General features: G+C 40.6%; 1 protein-coding gene across 18 annotated transcripts in view; it reads right to left on the bottom strand.

The window, feature by feature from the left end:
* Nucleotides 1-21,738, bottom strand: part of KALRN (kalirin RhoGEF kinase) — a 475,447-nt gene that overhangs the window by 194,616 nt on the left and 259,093 nt on the right. For all 18 annotated transcript variants that reach the window (XM_068195349.1, XM_068195340.1, XM_068195344.1 and 15 more), the window contains one exon: nucleotides 3,586-3,777. In XM_068195349.1, the coding sequence (XP_068051450.1) occupies nucleotides 3,586-3,777 (192 nt within the window). The remainder of the gene's footprint in view (nucleotides 1-3,585; nucleotides 3,778-21,738) is intronic.

The raw sequence follows: 21,738 nt of genomic DNA on the forward strand, positions 1-21,738 counted from the left end.
AAATGCTGGTCCAAAAGAATACAAAAATATTGACTACAAACTAGAAAAGCATAATGAATGCTACAGGACAGTGGGACTCACAAAATCCTGTTTACAGGCATGGCAATAGGACACCTACTCTGCTCAAGAGTGATGCCCCAACAATCACTTATAGGACTGCTTCCAATTTATGCCTCTAAAGTGTTATTACCACACCAAAAAGTCCTCATTTCAGCCTATTGTATGTATTGTTCAATAAGGTCACTTAAAAAACCCATCAAAATTATTGTTATGCTTAATTGACTTTTTTTTTTTTAATATTCCTTCAACTGTATGAGTCAGTATTTAGCAGAAGGGATCCTTTTTAATGCTTTCACATGAAATAAGCAGTGATTCAAGTCTACTGTAGTATAAAAAAGCCACTCTGAATTTACATTACTCATGGGGTATCTACATTTAAATGACTCCCTAATTCAACACTACCTATTGTCCTGAATAAAATACAGGAAGACTGACTACAAAAGGAAACATTTCTTTGACAAGAGGAAAAAAAGCAGGAGCAGTTAAAAGTTTCTCAGGTGGTGAGAATCTGAGCAGTTGCATGTGGAGATGAAGAGGTGGGCAGAGTACAGGTGAAGGAGTGAGAAGTTCACAGTCAATGAACTCATCCACACCTGGGGATTGCCACATCAGAAATTCACAAGTCACCTGTGCTAGGAATACTGTCAGAAGAAACATGTTCATTGCAGGAAGATCTTTAGAATATTTCCAAAAAAAGAAAAAGTGTCAGTAAGACCAATTCTTTCTACTCAATTTACCTTTTCACCAGTTGTGTCTAATCAATAGATTAATACAGCGTGAAATAATGAGAATTTATGAAGCTTTGATGAAAAATGCATCTAGGCCATAGTTTCCTGCATCAGGGCCAAAAAAATATGAAGGGAACTTTTTATTTATTTCCAAGGACATAAAAAAAAAATAGTTGTTCGTAGTTTAAGAAATAGTTTTAAGAACTACAAAGGATGAAGTTAATAATGATGGGTATTATTAAGTAAGTGATAACATCTTCTAGAATAATGAAAAATATGTCAGGTGTTAAACAGGTTAGCAGGACAACCAAACTGCTTCTCCTCACTCCAAGACATTCCCAGGGGATGGGTTTGGATGGTCACAGCAAGTCCAGCCTCAGGCCCAGCATGGCAGGTAGGAAGGCATGGGAGGGCTGTGTGAGCACCAGGACTGGAATGGCTCCTGGTAAACACCAGGAATGGACCTCAGATCTCCCACTATTTTACTGCTGCTGCAGCAAAAGGATTCTTTGCCTTGACACCTGCTGTGATTGAAATTGATCTGTTACTATTTAAATTTGCCTGTTTTATTATTAATATTGAAGAATGACAATTACATTGGTTAACTTGTCATTTTACAATACACACGAAGGGCCAAGAAAAGCCAACCAATGACTCATTTCTACCTAAGCCAATCTATAGCATAAAAAGGTAAATGCAGATACAAACATGTGCTAAGGCTCTCCTGCTCTAACTCTTTGCCCCTTACACCAATTCCCCCCAGGCAGCCTTTTGTTATTTCACTGTGTCTGTGGGGACTCCCACAGCTGGCAGATAAACACTACATCTTGGAATTGAATCCTGTCTGCAGCAACTTCCTCACTTAATAGTTTTGGCAAAAACCCCCAAGATACTGAGATGTGTGGGTTTCACCAGTGTAGAAACACGTCACTGAAGGAGCCAGGTGGTGGCACACAGTGCAAATCACTAAACCTGCAGAAAATCAGTGTTTGGCCCCTACAGGAGTGAATTAACACAGAGAATTAAATAAACAAAAACTTCCTCTTGCAGAGCTCCTGGGCATCCTCAGACTTTGGGGAACTTGTGGAGACTGAACAACTTTATCAACCCAACCCAATGGCTGTCATTCATGATGATGGACATGGGTTTCTGTGTCCACCCTGACTTTGCTGTTGTCCCAGCAATGCTATAGCTCCCTTGACTGCTCCTCTGGAGAGGGAGTCACAGAACCATAGAATAGTTTGAGTTGGAAGGGACTTTTATAGGAGAGAGGCACCCAGAGCCTGTCCACTCTGGATTGCCTTAAAGATGACATGAATTAATTACTGAACTTACCAAAAAGGCATCACAGAACCAATCTGTGTCAGAGAAAAGCATTAATGAGGCAAATACTTCGTATTTACTCTTAACATCTAGAGAGCAGCATTGATGCTAGCACAGAAGACTGGTTTATAAACAATTTAAAAAAAATATTAATTTTTAATACATCTGCATTTTTATTCACCAAAACAGAGCTCATTAAAACAGGTGTGTAGAGCAGGCAAACTCCCTTCTTATTGAAGAAGAACAGGAGTATAATGCACTGCAATCCAAATTCCATCATGCAGGGAGGCTTTATTTCCCAAAGCCAAATTAGGCTACCCAATACCGGTAACTATCTTTTTTTACTAGTCATCACCTGCATAGGGGAATCAAGGTTAATCACAGCAAGAAATTGTCATGAAATAATTTTTACAGAGGAAATAACCAATTAAGTTTCCCCAGTGGCAAACCAGCATAGCTGCAAGTGTTTGAGCAACTCTGGGAACAACAGCATTATTCACAAGCTGAAAGTTAACTATATTTTAGTATATTGCAGAAGCAGGATGGAAAAGAAAAACCTTCATATATCAACAGTTATAATTGTAAACTCCATCTTCCATACAAATATAAATAAATGTATGCATGTACCTTCTACTTCAGGGGCTCCCCAGCACGCTGAAGCCTGATACATGCAACTTGTTTGTAACATGTAAATCAACAAGCAGAGGCAAAGCTTTCAGCTTCTCCTAGTATCTTCCTGATCAAGTGTGCTTTCACAAACAGATGCTGCAGAGCATGAAAACAACCATCCTGACTAATTCCATCTCTCTCAGCAGAAACCCTATCTTTAAAAGTCACTCACCACTGAATGGCCTTTGGACTGCAGAAAATGTGAAGTATGCTTTAATTACATCCCCAGTGGCCTCCCATTTGATGTCCTGTCCACTGTATCTCCTCTGGCAAGTCACTCTTATCTCTGGATATTTTTCAATTACACTAAACAGCATTTATTCAGGTCCTCACTGATTCACTGTATCAGTGTGTGGCTGTTTTTTCTTTAACAGTTGTTTTGAAAAGTCAAGTCTGCCTCATTAAACAATGTAAGATTTCTAGTAACACATAATGATATTGGATACATTAATTAACAGTACATTTAAATGGACTCCTCAGAGGATCATGCTGCTAGCATGTTTATACTTACAGTGTTAATATCAATTCACGTTCTTAGAGGAGAATTCTTGCTTTCTAACAGTATATTCTAGTTGAGATTAAGCACCACTTGAGATGGTGGTGCTATATTTTAGTGTATTGTAACATTCATATGCTTCATTCACATTTTATTTCCTCTTTACAACATTAACTCATATGCATGAAATGAACTGGATAATATAAGCCCTGTGTGGTGGAAATCAATTTTCTCTGTTATCTAAGTTTTCAGAGACAGCCTCTTGCAGCATCTACAATACACAGCAAAATTCCCTCATGCACCTCTTACCTCTTTGGTGTGGGTATGGAAGGAGACTGACATATCCAAGAGAAGTTTCCTCTGTTCCACCCTCCGGACAAAGTCCTGAATCCGAACTTCCAGATGCCGGGCTGCTTTATAGATCTCTTCAGGGTCACATTCCCCAGTCTGAGCCAACTGCTCTGCAGCCTCCAAGAGCTTGTCTGCATTGGTGTATGTATTCTACCAGCAAACAAAGCAAAAAACACAGTATGAGTAATACACTGTGGCAAGTAAACCCCTGAAAGAGGCTGTTTATCCTTAAGGCATGAAAGCAAGCAACCATATTTCCACTTGGAAATATCTGGTAATACCACAGTTTTAAAACAATAACAATATTTCCTAGTGGCATTGCCATCTGTGGAAGGAGAATGTATAAAGCTACATAGACTAATGCCTGAGTACACATGAAATTATTTCTTATTTGAAACACACCACCTCAACCCAATCCTGCCAGGCACAGCAATAGGACTTCCCATTTGTTTATTACCAAGTTCCCTGCAATTTCTCAAAGATAATGGCATGAAGCAAGTGGGACTCACCAGCTCAGAAGGCTACAGTGCCTCACGTGACACTCAGCCGCCAGCTCGCTGCAATGGCCCCCCAACTGCTCTCACATTACAGCGAGTAATCATGTTAGCCAGAGATGTCTCAGCCCCAAGAAATATTTGCCTTTCACTGGCTTTTGTGAGCTCGACCATGTCTTCAAGCTCCTTCTATGGTTTTTTCCTCTTGTCTACTGTTCTGCATCATATTTCCAGATGGAGTGAGTCCATGTGATTTGCTTGCAGCTGCCAGTATATAACGCTCAGTTCCAGTTTGCCCAGGGCACGTACCTGCCCTGCATTATACAAGAATCTGAACGCTGCATTATCCTGAATAGATTTACCCCACAGCCACAGCCTTTATGGCATGAGGTGTAGGACTCCTACTTCACAGAGAAGAACCCAGAAGCAAATTAATGTACCCAAGACATGCCAGACTGTCAAGTAAGAGAGGGGAACTCCATCCAACTTAACTCAGGTTTCAAGCTACCTGCCCATCCATTCTCTCTCTTTTTCACATCTCTGGAAAACGCCACTAAACTAATAAAACTGCTCTCACTGGGAATTTTAACCTCTGCTTCAACAGTAGAATTGTAGCACATTCCTTGTCAAAATCCTCCTCAGTTTAAAAATGCATTAACTTGATGCATATATACAAAATACCTCTAACACTGTGGACACACACATATTTCTGAGCATTACATGAACACTGTCAAAAATAAAAGCCATGGATCAAGCCATGTTGTTCCTACTTAGATAATATCCTGCTGCAGTCAACAGTTGTTTGAGAAAATGTTCAATACAGAGATGGAGCACTGACCTCCAAGTTTAATGGGGGAACATATTTCCAGTTATAAAAAAGCAAAAAGAAAACATCTCATTCACTGTTCATTTTCCCAGTTTCTGAGGGCTGACTATAAATATCCGGTATTTGCATTTCTCCTTTTGGACTGTGAAGAACATACTTGAGACAGTTTTGTTACCAATAGTAAATTTTTATTCCCTCACTTTCAAGCTACTGCTATAATGGTTAGGCTGTTAACAGCAGCAAAATTTTATGTTTTAATAATCATTTTTTGGAAACCTCTTTAGCTGAGAGTTTGTAAAAAATGTTCCATTTAATGTGATCTGAATCAGGGTCCAGTTTCACTTAACAGTATCCTTTCTGAATGATCCCCTTCCAATAGTATTTGGAGCAGATGCCAAAGCTAGCACAAGTTTTCAAAGTCTAGTCCACTCCAGAGTTCTTCACACATTACCACTACAACAACTCACACACCAGTCCAGCTCCCTGAGCAGAAGACTGTTCCTGCTTTTATATGTATTTAGTGTACTTGTAAATGCCTTCCCTCTCTCCTTGTGGCACTGATTTGGGACACAATAAAGTTTTGTTGAAATACATATGGACACAGATTTGCTGCATTTGTCCCTAAGACATTTAGGTCCATCTCTGCTGAAAGCCACATAGTTTACTGACTCCAGTATATGTAAGTACTGACTCCAGTAAATATGTGCTACGTTGAGTTACCTGTGGAGGAGATGAGTTCACAGACACAATGACCAGATGTAAATACACTGGTGAAAAGTGGGTAGGCTGGACCCTAGACTGTGGAGGAGAAAGAATTCAGACTGGCCTCAACAGAGGCTTTGGCCTCACTGTACAGACAAAAAAAAAGATGTAGCAGCCCCCTCTCATTGCACAAGGTTCTCCAAAGGCAAAGGGGATTTTCTGCAGGGAAGCTGATGGGGTGTGGAAGGAGCCACACTCAGTGTTTTCCTGGGCTGTGACAGGCACTGTCAGCATACAGGGATGCCTCCCTGAAGAATGCATACCTAATTTTGGACGTGTTTGCATAAATGTGTCATGCACAAAAGGCTTGAACACAGCGCATTTTGAATATGGAGACATTTTTTCTTCACCTCTTTTTCTATCTTTGTCCACTGAGGTCACAGATAAGTGTCTGGATTTTAAAAACAGGTGCAGTTTATGATAGGAAAAACAATTAATGGTTATATTCCTGCCATTCTAGAAGGAAGGCCTGGTGCTGAGAGATTTCCAGCTCACTGTTGCAGATTTAAGAGATTTAGATACATTTCAGATAAACAGCCACATTTGGGAGTTACCCACCCTTGCCTTGAACTCCTGAGCTTGATGTGCTCATGAAAGGACTGTCCTCCCTCGTCAGCTGTCGAGATGTACACACAGCACAGGCCAAATAAGCCAGAGGTTACTCATTTGCTGAGGGCTTGCTCTACTTCTCTTCTGTTTGTTTGCTTAAAGTGCACATAAATCATACCAGATGTTACACATATGAAATATTTTCATGTGCATCTATTTCTCTACAAGCATTGAATCAAAGTGCCATTGAAGCTGAGAGCTTCATTCTGGTTGGTGCTATAATGGTGCGCTGCTTCCCTGCTCCCTACATTTTCATCCTGAGCTTGCTCTCTTGCTAGTAAGTTCTTTGGGGTACAGATCCTTATTTTATTATTTGTTTGAAGCACTTTATACTTTTTTGGTGTGACATAATGCTGCGTCAGGCAGGGTGAGAATCCAAGACAGAATTAAATTCGACAATGAAGAAAAGCATGAAATGCTTCCTTGTCCCACAATCCCAATCCAGAAGAGGTTAGCTCAGATTCCCAGCCCTTCTGAGATCTGGCAGAAAAAAAAAGAATCCATGAGCTATAAAATGATATGCTTTCTGAAGTTTTAGGGTTGTGTGGCATTTTTCTTAACATTGTCTTAACCCATGAGAGAACTGTCATGTAGAAACCCTTGAAATTCTCAGTGAACTGCTAACTGGCATTCTACAGGTCTGCACCATTTCATGCACAAAACCAGCTTCCACCTTATCTCTTAATAATCTTTGTAGACCGATCTTTGCATAATGACCCATTTCAATCATGAAACCTGCAGACCCAAGGAAATCAATCAATCTATCTATCCATCTATCTATCTTCGTGAACTTCCTCACATTTTTAAGGTATCAATCAATTTAGCACAGCATTTTGGCTTTGACCCATATGCTTTTGCAGAAAATTACTTCATGTAGTTTTTATCTACTGCTAGGAACTGCACACGTAAGTAGTTTATTACTGCATGTTTTTAGGCTGATTACACTGAAAATAGCTGTGGCTAGTGATAGTCCAGGGCAGAGTTCATGCCCTTAATCTGGACAATTTTTTTCCCAGAACAATCTGCCTCTGCACACTATTTTACAGCTGTTTATTTTATTTGAGGTATTTTCATGGTAACTGTCTCCAAGTTCTCCAAAGTCTAGTGAGCCATTTCCATCAGCCAGAGAAAGATGTTTGTTGTAAACATCAGGAGAAACATAGAGGGGGGAACTGGGCAGGTAATCAGGTACATGATCACATTAAAACACAAATTACATACCCCAGATTTCACTTCCCAAGTAGGTATTGAGATAAGGGGAATGAGGTAGCACTAGTCTGTATTGACCAAGCTCTGGGGCTGTGCAAGGCAGTTCCAGGCAAAGGTTCCTTGTATTGATTCAGAGAGCTTTGTCACCTGTGTTTCACCATGAAAAAGGCCTGGAAGAGAAGGCATCTCTGAAGTCCAGAAAGTACCAACTGGAGAGAGAAAGATGACTAGCTTAGACCTGATATTCTTGACTAAAGACAGGTGATGTGAATCCCTCATTATACCTGCAGGCTGAAGTTTAGGAGACTTATTAGGCTTTCTCTGATGTGATATCTCCTTTACGCTCTTTAGAGTCATGACTCGACTCTCCAGTACCAAAGATGAAATGTCTGTATCAGCACTCCTGCTGGGAAGCTGGGATGTCAAGACAAAGTTCAAAGCCTGATCCATCTCTTACTGAAAACAGTAAAAAGGATTTTACTGACTTCAGGGAGAACTGGATCAGCCCTCTAACCATCTCCCCAGGATCACAGGAGAGAAAAAATGGCAAAGGGCTAAAAATAGAACTCTGGAGGACTGGTACCTGTTCTGTGCATAGACAGTGAGTAGAACTCCTGCCCAAAAAAACTACAGCACAATTCACTTGGGCAAAACTATAATTAGAGAGCTGATTCTGCAGTTCTTGTCAAGCCTTATAAACTATTGTTATCCTTAAATATAAAGCCCAGTTACTGCTATCAGATTCTTTGCTCAAGCTACTTCATTAAAATTAGCTCCAGTATTTGTTGAGGTTAAGTGATCTCACAGTCAGGCCTTTGTGAAGAATTATATCTTTAGTAACTTGATATTCTAAAGCTAAAATAAGTGACCACAATGAAACATTTCTTTGATAAATAAATCTGGGGTTTAAGGAAGCATCCATCTTTGTCAAAATTCCTCCTCCCTTAAGAAGGGCAAAGGCTAAGTGCATATGATGATCTAATATAAGTTGTGATTTTATTCCGTTTGAATTGCACATAATCAAATCAAGACTTATATTCTTACTTGTGCTCTGTGGTTCTAATTCAAAACAGACTTACCAGGAATTACAGTTATAGAAGTTACAGGCAGAATATCTCTCTGAGGTAATGCAGCCACTCACTCTGTCAGTACAAGATTGTTCCCCACTATAAACTAGAATGGAAACTTCTTCAGACCTTTTAAAAAAATATCCAGGCTAATGAAATTTCCATCAGCACCTTCTTCTTCAGACTGTTCTTCCCTTAAACATGGCAATTCATCTTTAGTTTTTCTTGCCATAATTTCACTCCAGTTCTCCTTGCACTGATTTCATGCTGATACTAATGACTATTTACACCTCCAGCAATTCCATTATTTCAGTGAATTGTATAAAATATTATGTATAATGTATTGTGTATATATATGTTTTAAATACAAATGTATGGAATTTTTCAGTATTTATTAGATATGAAATATTCCCAGGAATGACAAGATGGATACAACCCAGAATCCTTGCTGACCATTGTGAAGAAACAGATGTTTTCCTGTGTATTTTTACTTTTATTTATGATTTTCCCTCAGGGTTCACATACAAACCAAGATGAATTTATTATTTGAATTTAAAAGGGTGACACTTACACATTACATCAACTACTGAAATGGCAGACAAATTGATTAAAAGCTACCTCCTCATACCTTCAAACTAATAAATAAACAAGATTAGAATTAATAGCTGGGAATACATTAGCTAAAAGAATTCCTCTTTGTGCTATTTCATATTGAGTGCTTACTTTAGATTAAAAAAAATTGTTGGCTATGGTGTATTTCATTCCACCAATTGTTCATCTCAATCAGAAGTGCACTCATATGTCAAGTAGAAAACACTCCCATTACCACAATCATGCTAATGAACTCCAGTGTGATCACAACCATTATCCAATGAAATGCCAGTGAAATATGTATTGAAACAATGTTTTAAATTATATTTAAAATCACACATCTCATCCAATATTAATAAGTATATAAAGACACATAGATGCACATCTGTGTGTACACAGTAGAAGTACACAAAGAACAAAAGCTTGCTTGGCAAAGATCTTCACTTCTCAGCCATCTTCAGTGACAACCTGAGACCAAGAGAGGTGGACAGCTGGGAAAGCAAATTACATGTAGGCTCATTTTGTGCTTATGAAGATATTTCAGTTTTTATTTTCTGCCACCTTACTGGTCTTCTGGTAAAAGCATATCCAAACAGAATATTAAAATGAGATTATGAAATACTGCTGTTCCAATATTTTATAGTCTTTACAAAGATCTGTAAAAATTAGGGAAGATATCTGAAATTGATGATTATTGTCTAGGTTTTATTCTAGTATTCTATCCTTGGTAGTAGACATGAAAATAGCTTGGCCCTTTAATTTGGGAACACCCTTGCACAGGAACAGGAATGTGAAAGTGAGCAGCAGCAAGGAAAGGACAGTGAAGACAACCAAGAGCAGTTGTGGTGCCAAACATGAAAGCAAAGTCATACTCCTTGGTGTTATCCAGCACACCAAGTGTACCACTAAAACAGAATTATCATTGCCCAATTTCATAATCGAGTAAGTTGCAGAGTGTACAACTGAGAGCTGCTCAAGTGACTGAATAGTAACTGAGCCTTTGAAATTCAGCAAAAATGAGGAAAGCATTTTCTTTTGTGGAAATGACAAGGGAGCACAAGAAGGCAGACTGTCAGGAGTGAAATGCAGCTCCTTTTGAAAGCTTCTTAAATGATTAATATCATCAAAAAAACCCAGGTGATCCACAGCAAAGCTCCACAACTTTATGATGGGGCAAAAAGAAAGGCAGGTGGAGAAATAAACATGGAGCTGCTCCAAGGTGAGTGGCAATCCAGGAGGGCATGGTATTGTTTTCTGTCCTAAAAGCTCAGATCACATCTTTCCTGAGCCCTATGGACATGAGTGCAATCATGACAGCTTTATCAATATCATATCAATATCATATCAATTTAATATCATGCTCATGGTTTGGAGATTTCGAAGACACAGCAACAACAGTAACAAAAGGCTTTTCATTGTCAGCAGCACTGGGAACAGCCAGCACCAAATACAACTGGCATCATGGTTGCCTTGAAAACAAAAGCAGAAATAAACTTGTGAGAATGTGAATTCTGTGCCTATATTTTTATAAAACCTACTTTAAATAGGACAGCAAAGCATTTCCACTCCATTTCTTCCACAACACCTACCCTGACTCAGCTATACTCTTATTTCCCATAATGTGAAGATAGGTTATAACACCTTTCCTGAAGCCCATTTGGAGTGGCATGGGACTGTTCATAGAATAAGATAATGTTTGACAGAAGAAAATTTGGCAAAACTTTGACCCACATTCTCCTGATCTTTCAGCTTAAGAAGTCCTACACAGTTGAATATTGAGACCACCAGTCTGGAGCACAACACAGTGCTGCATATACATCACATAACAATCATTCTTTGCCTGGTAATAGATGACAAAATCGCAACACAGGCTGCTGCAAAAAGGTAAGTGTGCCACTAATGCATCACAGGACCTCCAGATTTGCAGCAAAATATATATATATATATATATATTTTTTTTGCCATAAATGAAAGGCCATCTCTGACAAGCAAACTGATTGTTGGCAGAAAAAATACAGAGGAAGATACGCCACATCATTTCAGCACGGTCAGTGCACTGCTGCTACCTGAGGAAGGATGCAGAGTTTTAATTAAATTTTTGCTGCTGCTCCTTTGGAATACAGGTTTCCTCCCTGACATGCGGCATTGCATCAGCTCCCATGCACCAGCCCAGGTGGGAGTGGTGCAGGAAATGCTATCAATGAGGGCATCACATTTTGTGGTGCCATCTCCTAGCACTGTCTCCATTCCCTCAAGACTCAGAGGGAAGCAGGGAGACCCTTGGTATTCTCCTGGGTCCCTCCAATTTGCCCTTTTAAATTTAACTTATAGCAAAGAATCACTTAAAAATTCATCACTTAAAAAAAAAAATTCTTTCCAGAATAAACCTCACACTTCAGTACATTGCCTGCCAGAAACAAACACACAATTAGAATAAAACACCAACACTTCTGGTCTGTTCACAATTTGGGTATTTTCATTTGGCAAAAGTAGGTTTCTCAACATACTCTGTCAACAGGAATGGTAACACATCACCTGCCCACCACTCAGATAACATCCATCCCCATTTCCCTGCTCTCTGGACATCAGATAATTGCATGGATAATGCCCCTCTGTAATCTACAATAATAAAATGGTCTCCTCCAGCTTCAATTAAAATTTAAGCAAATTTTTCTTCACCTCCTTGTTCTAGCTGAACATCTTTAGGAGCAGGTCAGCAAGATGTCCCTTTGGATTCAGAATCTCTTCACTGTCAACATTAATTCATCTCTCTGTCAGGGTTTACACATTGGAATTTGTTTCAAATGAGTAGAAACCATTCTCTGAATCTTATTAGATTTATAAATCAATTTTTCACCACCGTTACTTCCCTGACATGTGAACCGTCTGTATGGCTCACCCATCAAATTAGTTCTTCAGAGGTGCCACCAAAGCAGGATGGACTAAAGGCTTTGTCTTCCCTAAAACTTCAAAAGATTAAAATGTCCTGTAACACCTAGGAAGTATTGCATACTTATATTGAAGGAGGTTTCACTACCCTAGAAGTAACAGACCATTTTATTTATTTTATACCAGACTTATTCCTATACTTTTGAAAAGTTCCAGACAGGAACTAACATTTTTCATGTTGGCCAGAAAGCACTCATATGGGGTGCACTATAAAAATGTGTTCTACTGTGTGAATGAAATTCAATTCAGCTTATCCATAAGCAAAACAAAGATTTAGAAAGATATCATGGTTTTATTTCTGGCTCTTATTAGGGGGCCACACATGCTCTGAGATAAATATATCTTAATAATGACTTACAGTGAGAGATCTGGTACAGAGGCGTTCCCACCAGAAATTTTCATGCTATAAAACATTCTGATTGCTGGCAAGTCGTAGATATCCATGAATATTGCAGGCATATGAGATACTGCCCCTATAGTCAACATCTACCATATTTTTTACTATTAAAAAAATCCTGACAGCTTTCTAGTGTATTCTTTATTTAGTGTTGCTGAGTCCTTCCTCTCCCTATCCAATCCCCTTCAAAAATCCCAAATCATCCCCCAAAAGATAAGACTGGCCATAACATGACACAAAGAAAAGATCAGAGAAATTCTCTTTGAGTTGTCTTTTGATCTCTCTCTGCCTGCTGTCCCTGTGCCAAACCCCACCCTGGAGGCATGTCCAGCAGGTCCAAACAGCAAGTCCCATTCCTGCCAGCATTCTCATCCCAAAATAACCTGCTTTTTTCGCATCCTGATGTTAGCACACAAATCAGATTCTGCTCTGTGCTCTGAAATATCTCTGTTTTATAAGAAAGCTAAATTTGAATGGTTAAATGACCTACTGACCCAATTCCCCACCCCAAGGAGGAGCACACTCGGGAGGGATGACTGGCATTTCAGCATGGCTGCACAGCCCTGGCCGTGCTGTGGGGCTGCTTCTCTCCTGGTTGGTTTTAGTGCATGACAGAGCAGTGAAGCCTGAGCAGTGCCCATCGCTCAGTGTGCACTGAGGGGCTGTGCTGTGGCGCAGACAAAACTGTGAATCCTTTGGGAAGGGGCCTGGAACTGGGAGGAGCAACTCTCTACCCCGGGTCAGAAAAGTTTAGGTTTTTTTTTTTTTTTTTCCCCCAAAGGACAAATGGTCTGAATGCATTCCGGACTAGGTGGTACTTATGTGAGCCACTTTTCTGGTGGGAGCAAACACCTACCTCTGATTTTTAAGAGGTTTCAGTTAGGTCTATTTTAAGCTTAAAACAAACCCAAGAAGACAACAGAAAATAAGACTCAGATGGTACCAGACCCTTCCCCACCGTGGAGAACTGCAGGTTTCCAGTCCTTCCTGCACTCAACTTTGATATGTGGGCATTGACAACTCCAAGCTCTGGTTGTCAACATAAATCTTGGCCACTTTCAAAATAACCAGGAGCCAGAGGCCAAGCCCCAGTGCTCTCAGCCATCTCTCCTCTCCAAGGAGGAACACCCTTCATTCCACCCCACAGTGCACTTTCTTCAGCTGACACATTTAACATGAAGGCTGCACATCCCATTCCCTGATACTAGTGAGTCACAGTCACCCTTTTACACCTTGACATTACTCCAGAGGAGGCAACAGCAGGCTCAGCATTCTGCTTGCTGCAAAGCTGGGGGTCTCACCAATGTCACAAAGACTCACCTATGCTGCACAGAAAAAAAAAAAACAAAAACAAACAGCACTGACAAAATCTCATGCACCGGACAAAACACCCTGATAAAAATGAGAGTCACGTGTTAATAGGAGCCAGTGCTGTTGTTCTGGAGCACACAGTGGTTTCTATTCTATCAGCTGCATACTAAAACAGGCAGTCATGCTAAACTAACACGTGTGCACATGCTCACTAACAATTCAGAGATATCTTCTGTCTCAGTTCCTGACTTCTTGCAAATTCTGCAATTTCTTTCTCTCCAAACAAGCATCATTTCAAATGTAGAGGCAGGAGAAGGCTGATTCTGCTTGCTTTTTTCATGTCAGCCTCAGAATTTCTCTCCCCAGCTCAGCAAAGGAGGAGAGGTCTCTGTGTTTCTGTTCTGAACCAGACACTAAACAAAGGTACCTAAAAGCCTCAAACCAGAAGCCATTTCCATAGTGACACAAAACAGTGCTTCCTTGGGACTTGGTTATGCAAAACCAGACCTCACAAACCACAGTTAAGGAGGGCAATATTAATGGCTGGGTTATAAGCACTGAATCAACAAGTGAATTATTTATATGTACATTAGGATTTTTGTCCCTATTCACACACGTTATTCCAAAAGTACTCTGTAAATCCACTGAGGTTGCCCTATCTTTATACAAGGGAAATTGAGACCTGAACACTATCACAGGAAAATAAATTTTAAAAATGGGTTTATACGCAATAAAAAGATGGTTGAACACTTTCAATTTATATATAACCAGTATAACACCTCTGCAATAGTCTCATAATGAATGTGTACTTTTTAGACAATTTAAACACCTGATGAGGGACTAAGAGAACATCCTTCATCTGGACAATTAGGGATGCATGACAGGAAAGAAGAGAGACACAATCACACTGCCAAGCAGCTTCTCTGCAGTGAAAAGCCATCAAACTGGATTCTCCACTCTTCAGAACAAGTTAATTATAAACCATGTATCTGAAATTGGAAGTGTGATTTTGTTCTAAATCTTGTGCAGCAGAGTGATCAACAGAACTCAGTCTATTTCCAAAAAATTTGCAATGATAACAAATGATAAACAAATGATAACAAATACTTAAAATCTGTCCTTGAAAATTGTTTTACTCTGTTACTGCATACAAATCCCTGATATTGGATTAATCTACATTAAATTTCCTTTTTACCAGTGTCTGCAAAGCAGCATATTTGTGGTTGACAGCAATGTCATAACCAGTTGTGCCATTCTCCTAAAGCCATCACTGGCTGGCCCGGAGGCAGCAGCACAGCCTGGGGCAGCTCTTTCTACTGCACTAGAACAGAATCACAAAGTAAAAATGCTGATACGATTCACAGTGTCACTCCTGTCCCCTTGAGCCTTCCCGTTATCAATAGCTACAAGAAATTGAAGAGTACCAGTCCACCATCATTACAAACGAGACTTGGGCATTGCTGCAATTAATCTTCTGGAATCGATAAGGAACAGTTTGATAACCCACTGACCTGCCAATAAGAAGAGCACAAAGAAAAATGACCAGAAAGTTTTAAAAGCCTTTAGATGATGATGGTTTTCATCAACACAGACAGGTCAGTCAGAACAGCAGTGGTTTTTTTAAGTGGGTAGATTTCATAGAAATTGTCAGAGGTAAATAGCTTTTGTTTCTGCTCTAGGTTTATTCAGTTGATACATCAGTACCATATTGAATATTTTTTTTAGTACTCAGTTTATATAACATATCAGTGCTATAATTTTCCTGTGTTCTCTTTAAGAACTTTTGGGACTTAAAAAAACAAATTCCAGGATTTATCTTCTTTAGGAAACATTGGCTGTCTTCTGATGCCATTTTAAAGCCTGTCTAAAAAGAGATTCCCCACTACCAACAGATCATGGAGTACCACTGGCCACCAATTCAATTCCATTGCTTCCACAAGATTTGCCAGGCTGCTGCTACCGGAGTCTCCACGGGACTGAGATCCACAATGTGCTCTGAAGAGTCCTTCCTTCACACCTCCTGAGGGAAAACACGTCTCACACGCCCTGCTTCCGACTTAGGTCTGGCAGTCAAGTCCCCGCAGCATCGCATCCGACCCAGGCAATCTGCCCAAACCTTCCCAGCCTTTCTGGCTCATGGCCCAGGCTGTGCAGACCCATTTCAGTATCTCTGCTCTTGCACTGCAGTTAGGTTCCAAGGCACCCAGAGGCTTCTTGATTCCATGCACAGAAACGATAAACTATCTGGCCCCTGGGAATGCTGTTAGATGCTTTTGGACCCAGCAGGCCCTAGGTAACCTCCACAGACAGCCATGGATTGGCAGTTCCACTGATCTCTGCTGTCTGCGACTGCCAGATGCAGCATGATGCCAGCCAGGAGGAGAAACCAAGAGTTCTGGAGCTCCTGCACCATGGTACAAAGGCCTGTGTAATCTGCTGCCAGTGGGCATTTTTTCCTCTTTGTGTAGAAGTGAATACATTTACATAAATGAACAGGAAAATGCAGATTATAGCTTCAGAACTTGCTAATGGCCATGTAAAGGATGATGAAAAAAGAGTAGGACTGGTGTTTTGTTGCCTGTCTCATGTTTTTGTTATTTTAAAAAAGATTTGGTATTACTGAAAGTACAGTTATTATTGCAAAATTTGAGCATATTTCTCACCAGGTTTAATTGTCTGTTTCTCCATGTTTTGGCTTAATATTTCATCCTACATAGGATTTTAGTCACTCAACCCAAAGGGAAAAACCCAGTATCCCCAGCAAGCTACTCCTTTCAACAACCGGAGAGGTCACAAAATTGTGAGAAGTGAAACAAAATAAAAATTAAAAAACCCACCCGAGGACAACGCTTCCTACGTGCTCATTATCAACATGGACTCTTAATTCATTCCTAGCTGCTTTATCAGTACTGAACTTCATGCCAAACTTTAGAACAACAACGTCCAACAGAACTGGAATTTGTATGGGAAAGCACCAGGTTTTTATCCTGAAGGCCAAACAAGTAGCTGTTTGCAATTCAGCTTTGGCCTGACTATTCCATTACCACACATAGTTTTAAAGCAATTCAAGTAAAACTATGTGGGACTGAGAGGCCACACAATACTATTTTTTACCTACAAAATTTCTTACTGGATCCTCTGGATATTTCACATGACAAACAACATAACTGTATTTTTTCAACATATTTGGACCTAAAGTTCTTTTTATCTGCAACGGCTTTTCAAAAACTCTGAATTGACAGTATTTTAGGAACAGTGGAGGAAGGGAATACTCTAGAAAGGAATATTGGAGAACAAATTGCTTCTTAGATGAAGAACATCATGTGAGCTTTGATTTCTTATAGCTGATACAGGCCTTTGGCTTTCAAGGTCTCTGCTGAAAGCCTTCACTTGAAGAAAATACATTTAGCTCCCTGAGATGAATAAAAGGAAGAACTGAATCTCAAAGGAACTGTGCATGTACACAAAGGTTAACTTTGATGGTACAAAGCCAGTGTTCAGGTGTTTAATCATCATCTTCCAAAGCTGTCTTGGAGGAAGGCGAGCACAGATACCCAAGAACAGGAACACTGAATGGCTTCCCAAATGCCAGAGTGCAAAGTCCAGCCTTTTTCTCACATTTTGTCTGCCTCTTCTTTGCAATAATTGAAGAATAGTCCACTGCATTGCATTTATGCCTTGGCAAAATGGATCCCATAAAGCTTTCAAAGCTGGGAATAGAGGATTCAGCCTTGTACCTACATCAAAACTGTTCTAGACACAAGGCCTGAACCAAGAGCTGCTGCACTGGACAAACCCCATGAACTCTGATGACCATGCTCAGCTTCCAGTCAACCTTCTTACTGTGTTTGATCAGAAGGGACAGCCCCACACATTTTGAGCCAAGGCTGTTCAGAACATGTGTTTTTATAGGGAGCACGGGACTCCAGGACGGTTTGGATGGATGAGAGATTTCTGAAGTCAGGTCTTAGAAGATGTGGTTTATTAAAAGGGGGGAAAGGCCCTGCTTGGAGTTGCCAGGCGCAACTCGTGGCAGGCCCAGGGAGAGAGGGAGAGGGAGAGAGAGGGAGTGAGGGTTCCAGGTGAGGGTCCCAGGGGAAGGTCCAAGAGAGCATCCGGTCCCTCGGGCACACCTTATCAGGGGGCTTCAAGGTGGGCTGAAGGAGGACTTGGGCCAATGGGGTCACAGATACCTGATACTTCAGGGGAGGGTCACAGGTGTGGGATGAACCATACATTGGGGGTGAGACAGAGCATTCCATTTGACCTTTGGACCTATCTGCAGGTAAAGGGCATTGTTTAATCAGAAGGGGGATTGCTTTCAACCTGGCTATACTATTGTTTTCTAGTTATTCAGTAGTCAAGGTTTGTTATTTCAAATCTAGTTCTCATCTCAATGTCCGTATTTTCCAAATCTTTTGCCAGGCAATCACATTTATAAGGTTTTCCTATTTCATCTTCCCCAACATGTTTAGTTGTGATATTTCACCTTGTAAATATCAGTGCCTTTGGATTACCATGAAAAACACACCAACTATTACATGCAAACACACACAGGTACTAAATGCAAACCCAGTTGTAGCTGTGAGCTTAATGTGGCCCAAGAGCCTTGAGAACAGGTCCAAAGATCTGAGAGCAGCTTATCCCATAAACACAGATGACAAGCATCTCCTTGACTTAAACTATGGACCGCCCAGCTTTGCATTTAAAAAAATAAAATATTAGGGGGGGTTGTTTTTCTGGGTGACCTTGAACAACGTGTTTTTTGGCAGGGGTGGGAGAACACCATGGGACAGGGAGTGAGCCAGCTTCCATTTCTGCTTCATTTCACTGCGGGACACTGGTTGGTTGGTTTGGATGAGAAACACCGGCTCTGTTCGCCATTAGCGCTCCAGGCTCTCCAGCGCACTCTGAGTGCCATCTGCAGGTGGAAATCTGCTCTGGTTCCCAGCTGAAACGGGGATAAACCTGAACCACGGGAAATCTTAACTGCACGTCTGTGGCAGCAGAATGCCAGGGATTATCAGAGCCGCTTCCCATGACATTTCCTAATTCTGCAGCAGCACAAAGGCAGCAAGGCTCTCTGTGAGCAGAGGAGGATGATGAGAAGGCCACCCTGACCTCCGATTGCCGGGACTGCCAGAAGAGAGGAAAAGGATACTGAGAACAGGCGAAGCGCTTCCAACACGTGCAGTTCAGCTACATAGTGCTGAAGTGTTGGGGGACTTTTCCAGCAGGAAGGCATGCTGTTCTCAGGATAAGAGCTCTTAATAAGGAGAAGTTAGAGAGCCTAAAATGAAATTATCTTTTGATTTGCAACCGTAACTGGCCGGACTACAATTATCTGATTTGCAAAAAATAATTCCAGCCAAGCAAAGATGCCATCATTGGAACATTGTAGCTACATCCAGAGTGATATCCCTCTGGTGATGTCTTGATAATTCCTGGCTACAAAATGTCAGTGCACAGCAGGAATTGTGCTGTGCTGAGGTTGGCACTTTCACAGGGGCAGTCTACGAAGGTAAGGGCACTCACTGAGAAACAGTTGCAGGTATACACAAGATAACAACCTCCCTCCCAGGAGCTCTGGCTTTTTAATCCAAATTCAAACATTTGCCATCTGTGCTTTCCATGTAGTATAAATACGTCAGAAAAATTGCCACAGCTTTGTCTAAACAGCAGTTATGAGAGAAAGAGACCCCAAATTACATTTCCTATTGCCCACAACACAGTGCAGTAAAATCACTGACATTTTCTGAGCACAGCTGCATGCAGGAATGTGATCTATTTGGGCCATGCCTGATTGAATCATTACATCCAGATTTATCAATCTGCAGTTTCTAATCAGACATAGAGGGAGCATGTTCCACCTCTCAATCTAGTGCCATGGCAGGTCAGTCAATCAGAGCATTTCTCAGCACAGCAATGCCAGACACAAGACTCTGGTTTACACACAGTAAGGCAAAACTAGGAATGTTTTGCCCCCTGTTAAAAATGTCAAGAAGACTCATGAAAATTGCTTCTAGTCTGACCTTTGCAAATGCCCTCCTGAAACAGCAAGAGATAAGAACAAATATGTCAGAGCCAAAGAAAGTGGATTTTTGGGAATAAATTTATACTGTATGGCAGGCTAAGCACTTTTATCAGAGAGCTGCCAATAGAAAATACTATTGCTTATATTGTCAAGCTCGCCAGGTGCGTCAGGAGAACACTTTTTATATTGTTTTATTTTTTTAAGAAAGACAAACATAACCCTTTTTATTGCTATTAAAGCTAGTAATTAACATCCTGATGAGGGGAATGGGCAAACTCAACAGCTTTTTTAGGATGGTGGCATATCTTTATTATCTAATATGCTTTATTACATGGTTTTATTGGGGAAAAAGTCCTGCCAGTTACCCACCCTAGCCATGGTAAAGACGTTTGCTAGCTTGAGAAAAATAACAAATATTTAAACTTAGAGTTAATTTCCAACCAACTGTAAAGTGTTAAGCATCAAGAAGAGAGTTAGGAAAAACAAAAATTGGTCATAATCAAAGTAGAGAGGAGATTTATTCCCAACTGTAAAATCAACCCCACTAGAAGCTTCTGCAAGGGAATTCCAGGTGTGATAAATTTACGGACTCCTCTCTTACCCTCACTATAACTCTGTCCAAAGCAAAGAGGGTTGTATTCTCAAGTCCTTGAGCTCAGATAAAGCCTGAGATTCCTTTCACTTCCCTTCACTGTGTCCCCATGTCCATTTGCCAGCACCACATTCCTGTGCCACACTGCAGACAGGCCTCATAAATTAGCAGTGCTATTCTCTTGTGAATGCACCAGAGCAAAGGGTTCCTGTCAAAGCTGTTGGGAAGGAACCAGGTTCAACTTGTTTCAAGTATTTGTAATTAGGATGCACCATAAACTTCATGTTCACAATAGTCCAGGCAGAGCAATGAGCTGCTGCGTGATTCTACCCATCAGCTGTAAAGGAATCAGATTCAGAGGAGCCCAAGAGGTTCTGTAACCTCATAAATTACACTTTTTTCTTTCCTCTGCATCCCCCTTTGAAACACCCACTTTCACTTGAACACATGTGGTCACCCAGTGAACAAGATTCATTTGCTCTGAATTTGGCCTTGTGAAGTGAAAGGAAATGTGTCTGAAGTTATCCACAGAGGAATGTGCTGAAGTGGTATAGAGGAAGGCCTAACAGGGAGGTTAGAAAAGTCTTCAGCAAAGTAATTATATTCTGACTTACCCTAGTGCCCACAGGTGCAAACTGCACGCTCTAAGGTTCTCCAACCTTGATGTCCAAATTCCACCAGCCCGTGGAGCAAGCCTTACAGAGCTGCTGTTTCCATGTGCAGACAGTTACATGGCTTGCTCTCACCTCTATTGTCAGGACCCTGTTATTTTTCTGTCTCTTCTCACCTTAATTTGTTTCCTACATCTCTAGTTAAGAAGTACTCAGAGAGGACGTAATAAAAAATGTTAACTGTGAGATGTAATGGGAGTGATGAAGATAATGTTTCACAGGAGGGGGATTTAGAAAATATTAATGATACAAAGGACATGAAATCACCTTGTTTCAGCTCCTGTATATTACATGATCCTAATTTTCATTTGCTAGCCCAGTATGGCATTCAATAACATCAGACTCGAGCACTCACTCTGGAAAGAACCCTAATATTGATTTTAGGATTAAAACTAATTTGTGCTTTTGTATGAGGCCTTGCAGAACCATGCTTTGCAGCCTCCAGCCTAAAATCCATTTTAATAAATTTGCAGAAATTTAAGTTTTTAGAAATTCAAGCCTATTACCAGAAAGCTGAATGGCACAGGTAGTTCCATGAAATTTTAGAAACCCACTAATGCAGAACTGCTGCTTCAGGCTGTGAGAATTGTCAAAGTTAT

Source organism: Anomalospiza imberbis, chromosome 7, assembly GCF_031753505.1.
Source record: "Anomalospiza imberbis isolate Cuckoo-Finch-1a 21T00152 chromosome 7, ASM3175350v1, whole genome shotgun sequence".
Taxonomy (NCBI): Eukaryota; Metazoa; Chordata; class Aves; order Passeriformes; family Viduidae; genus Anomalospiza; species Anomalospiza imberbis.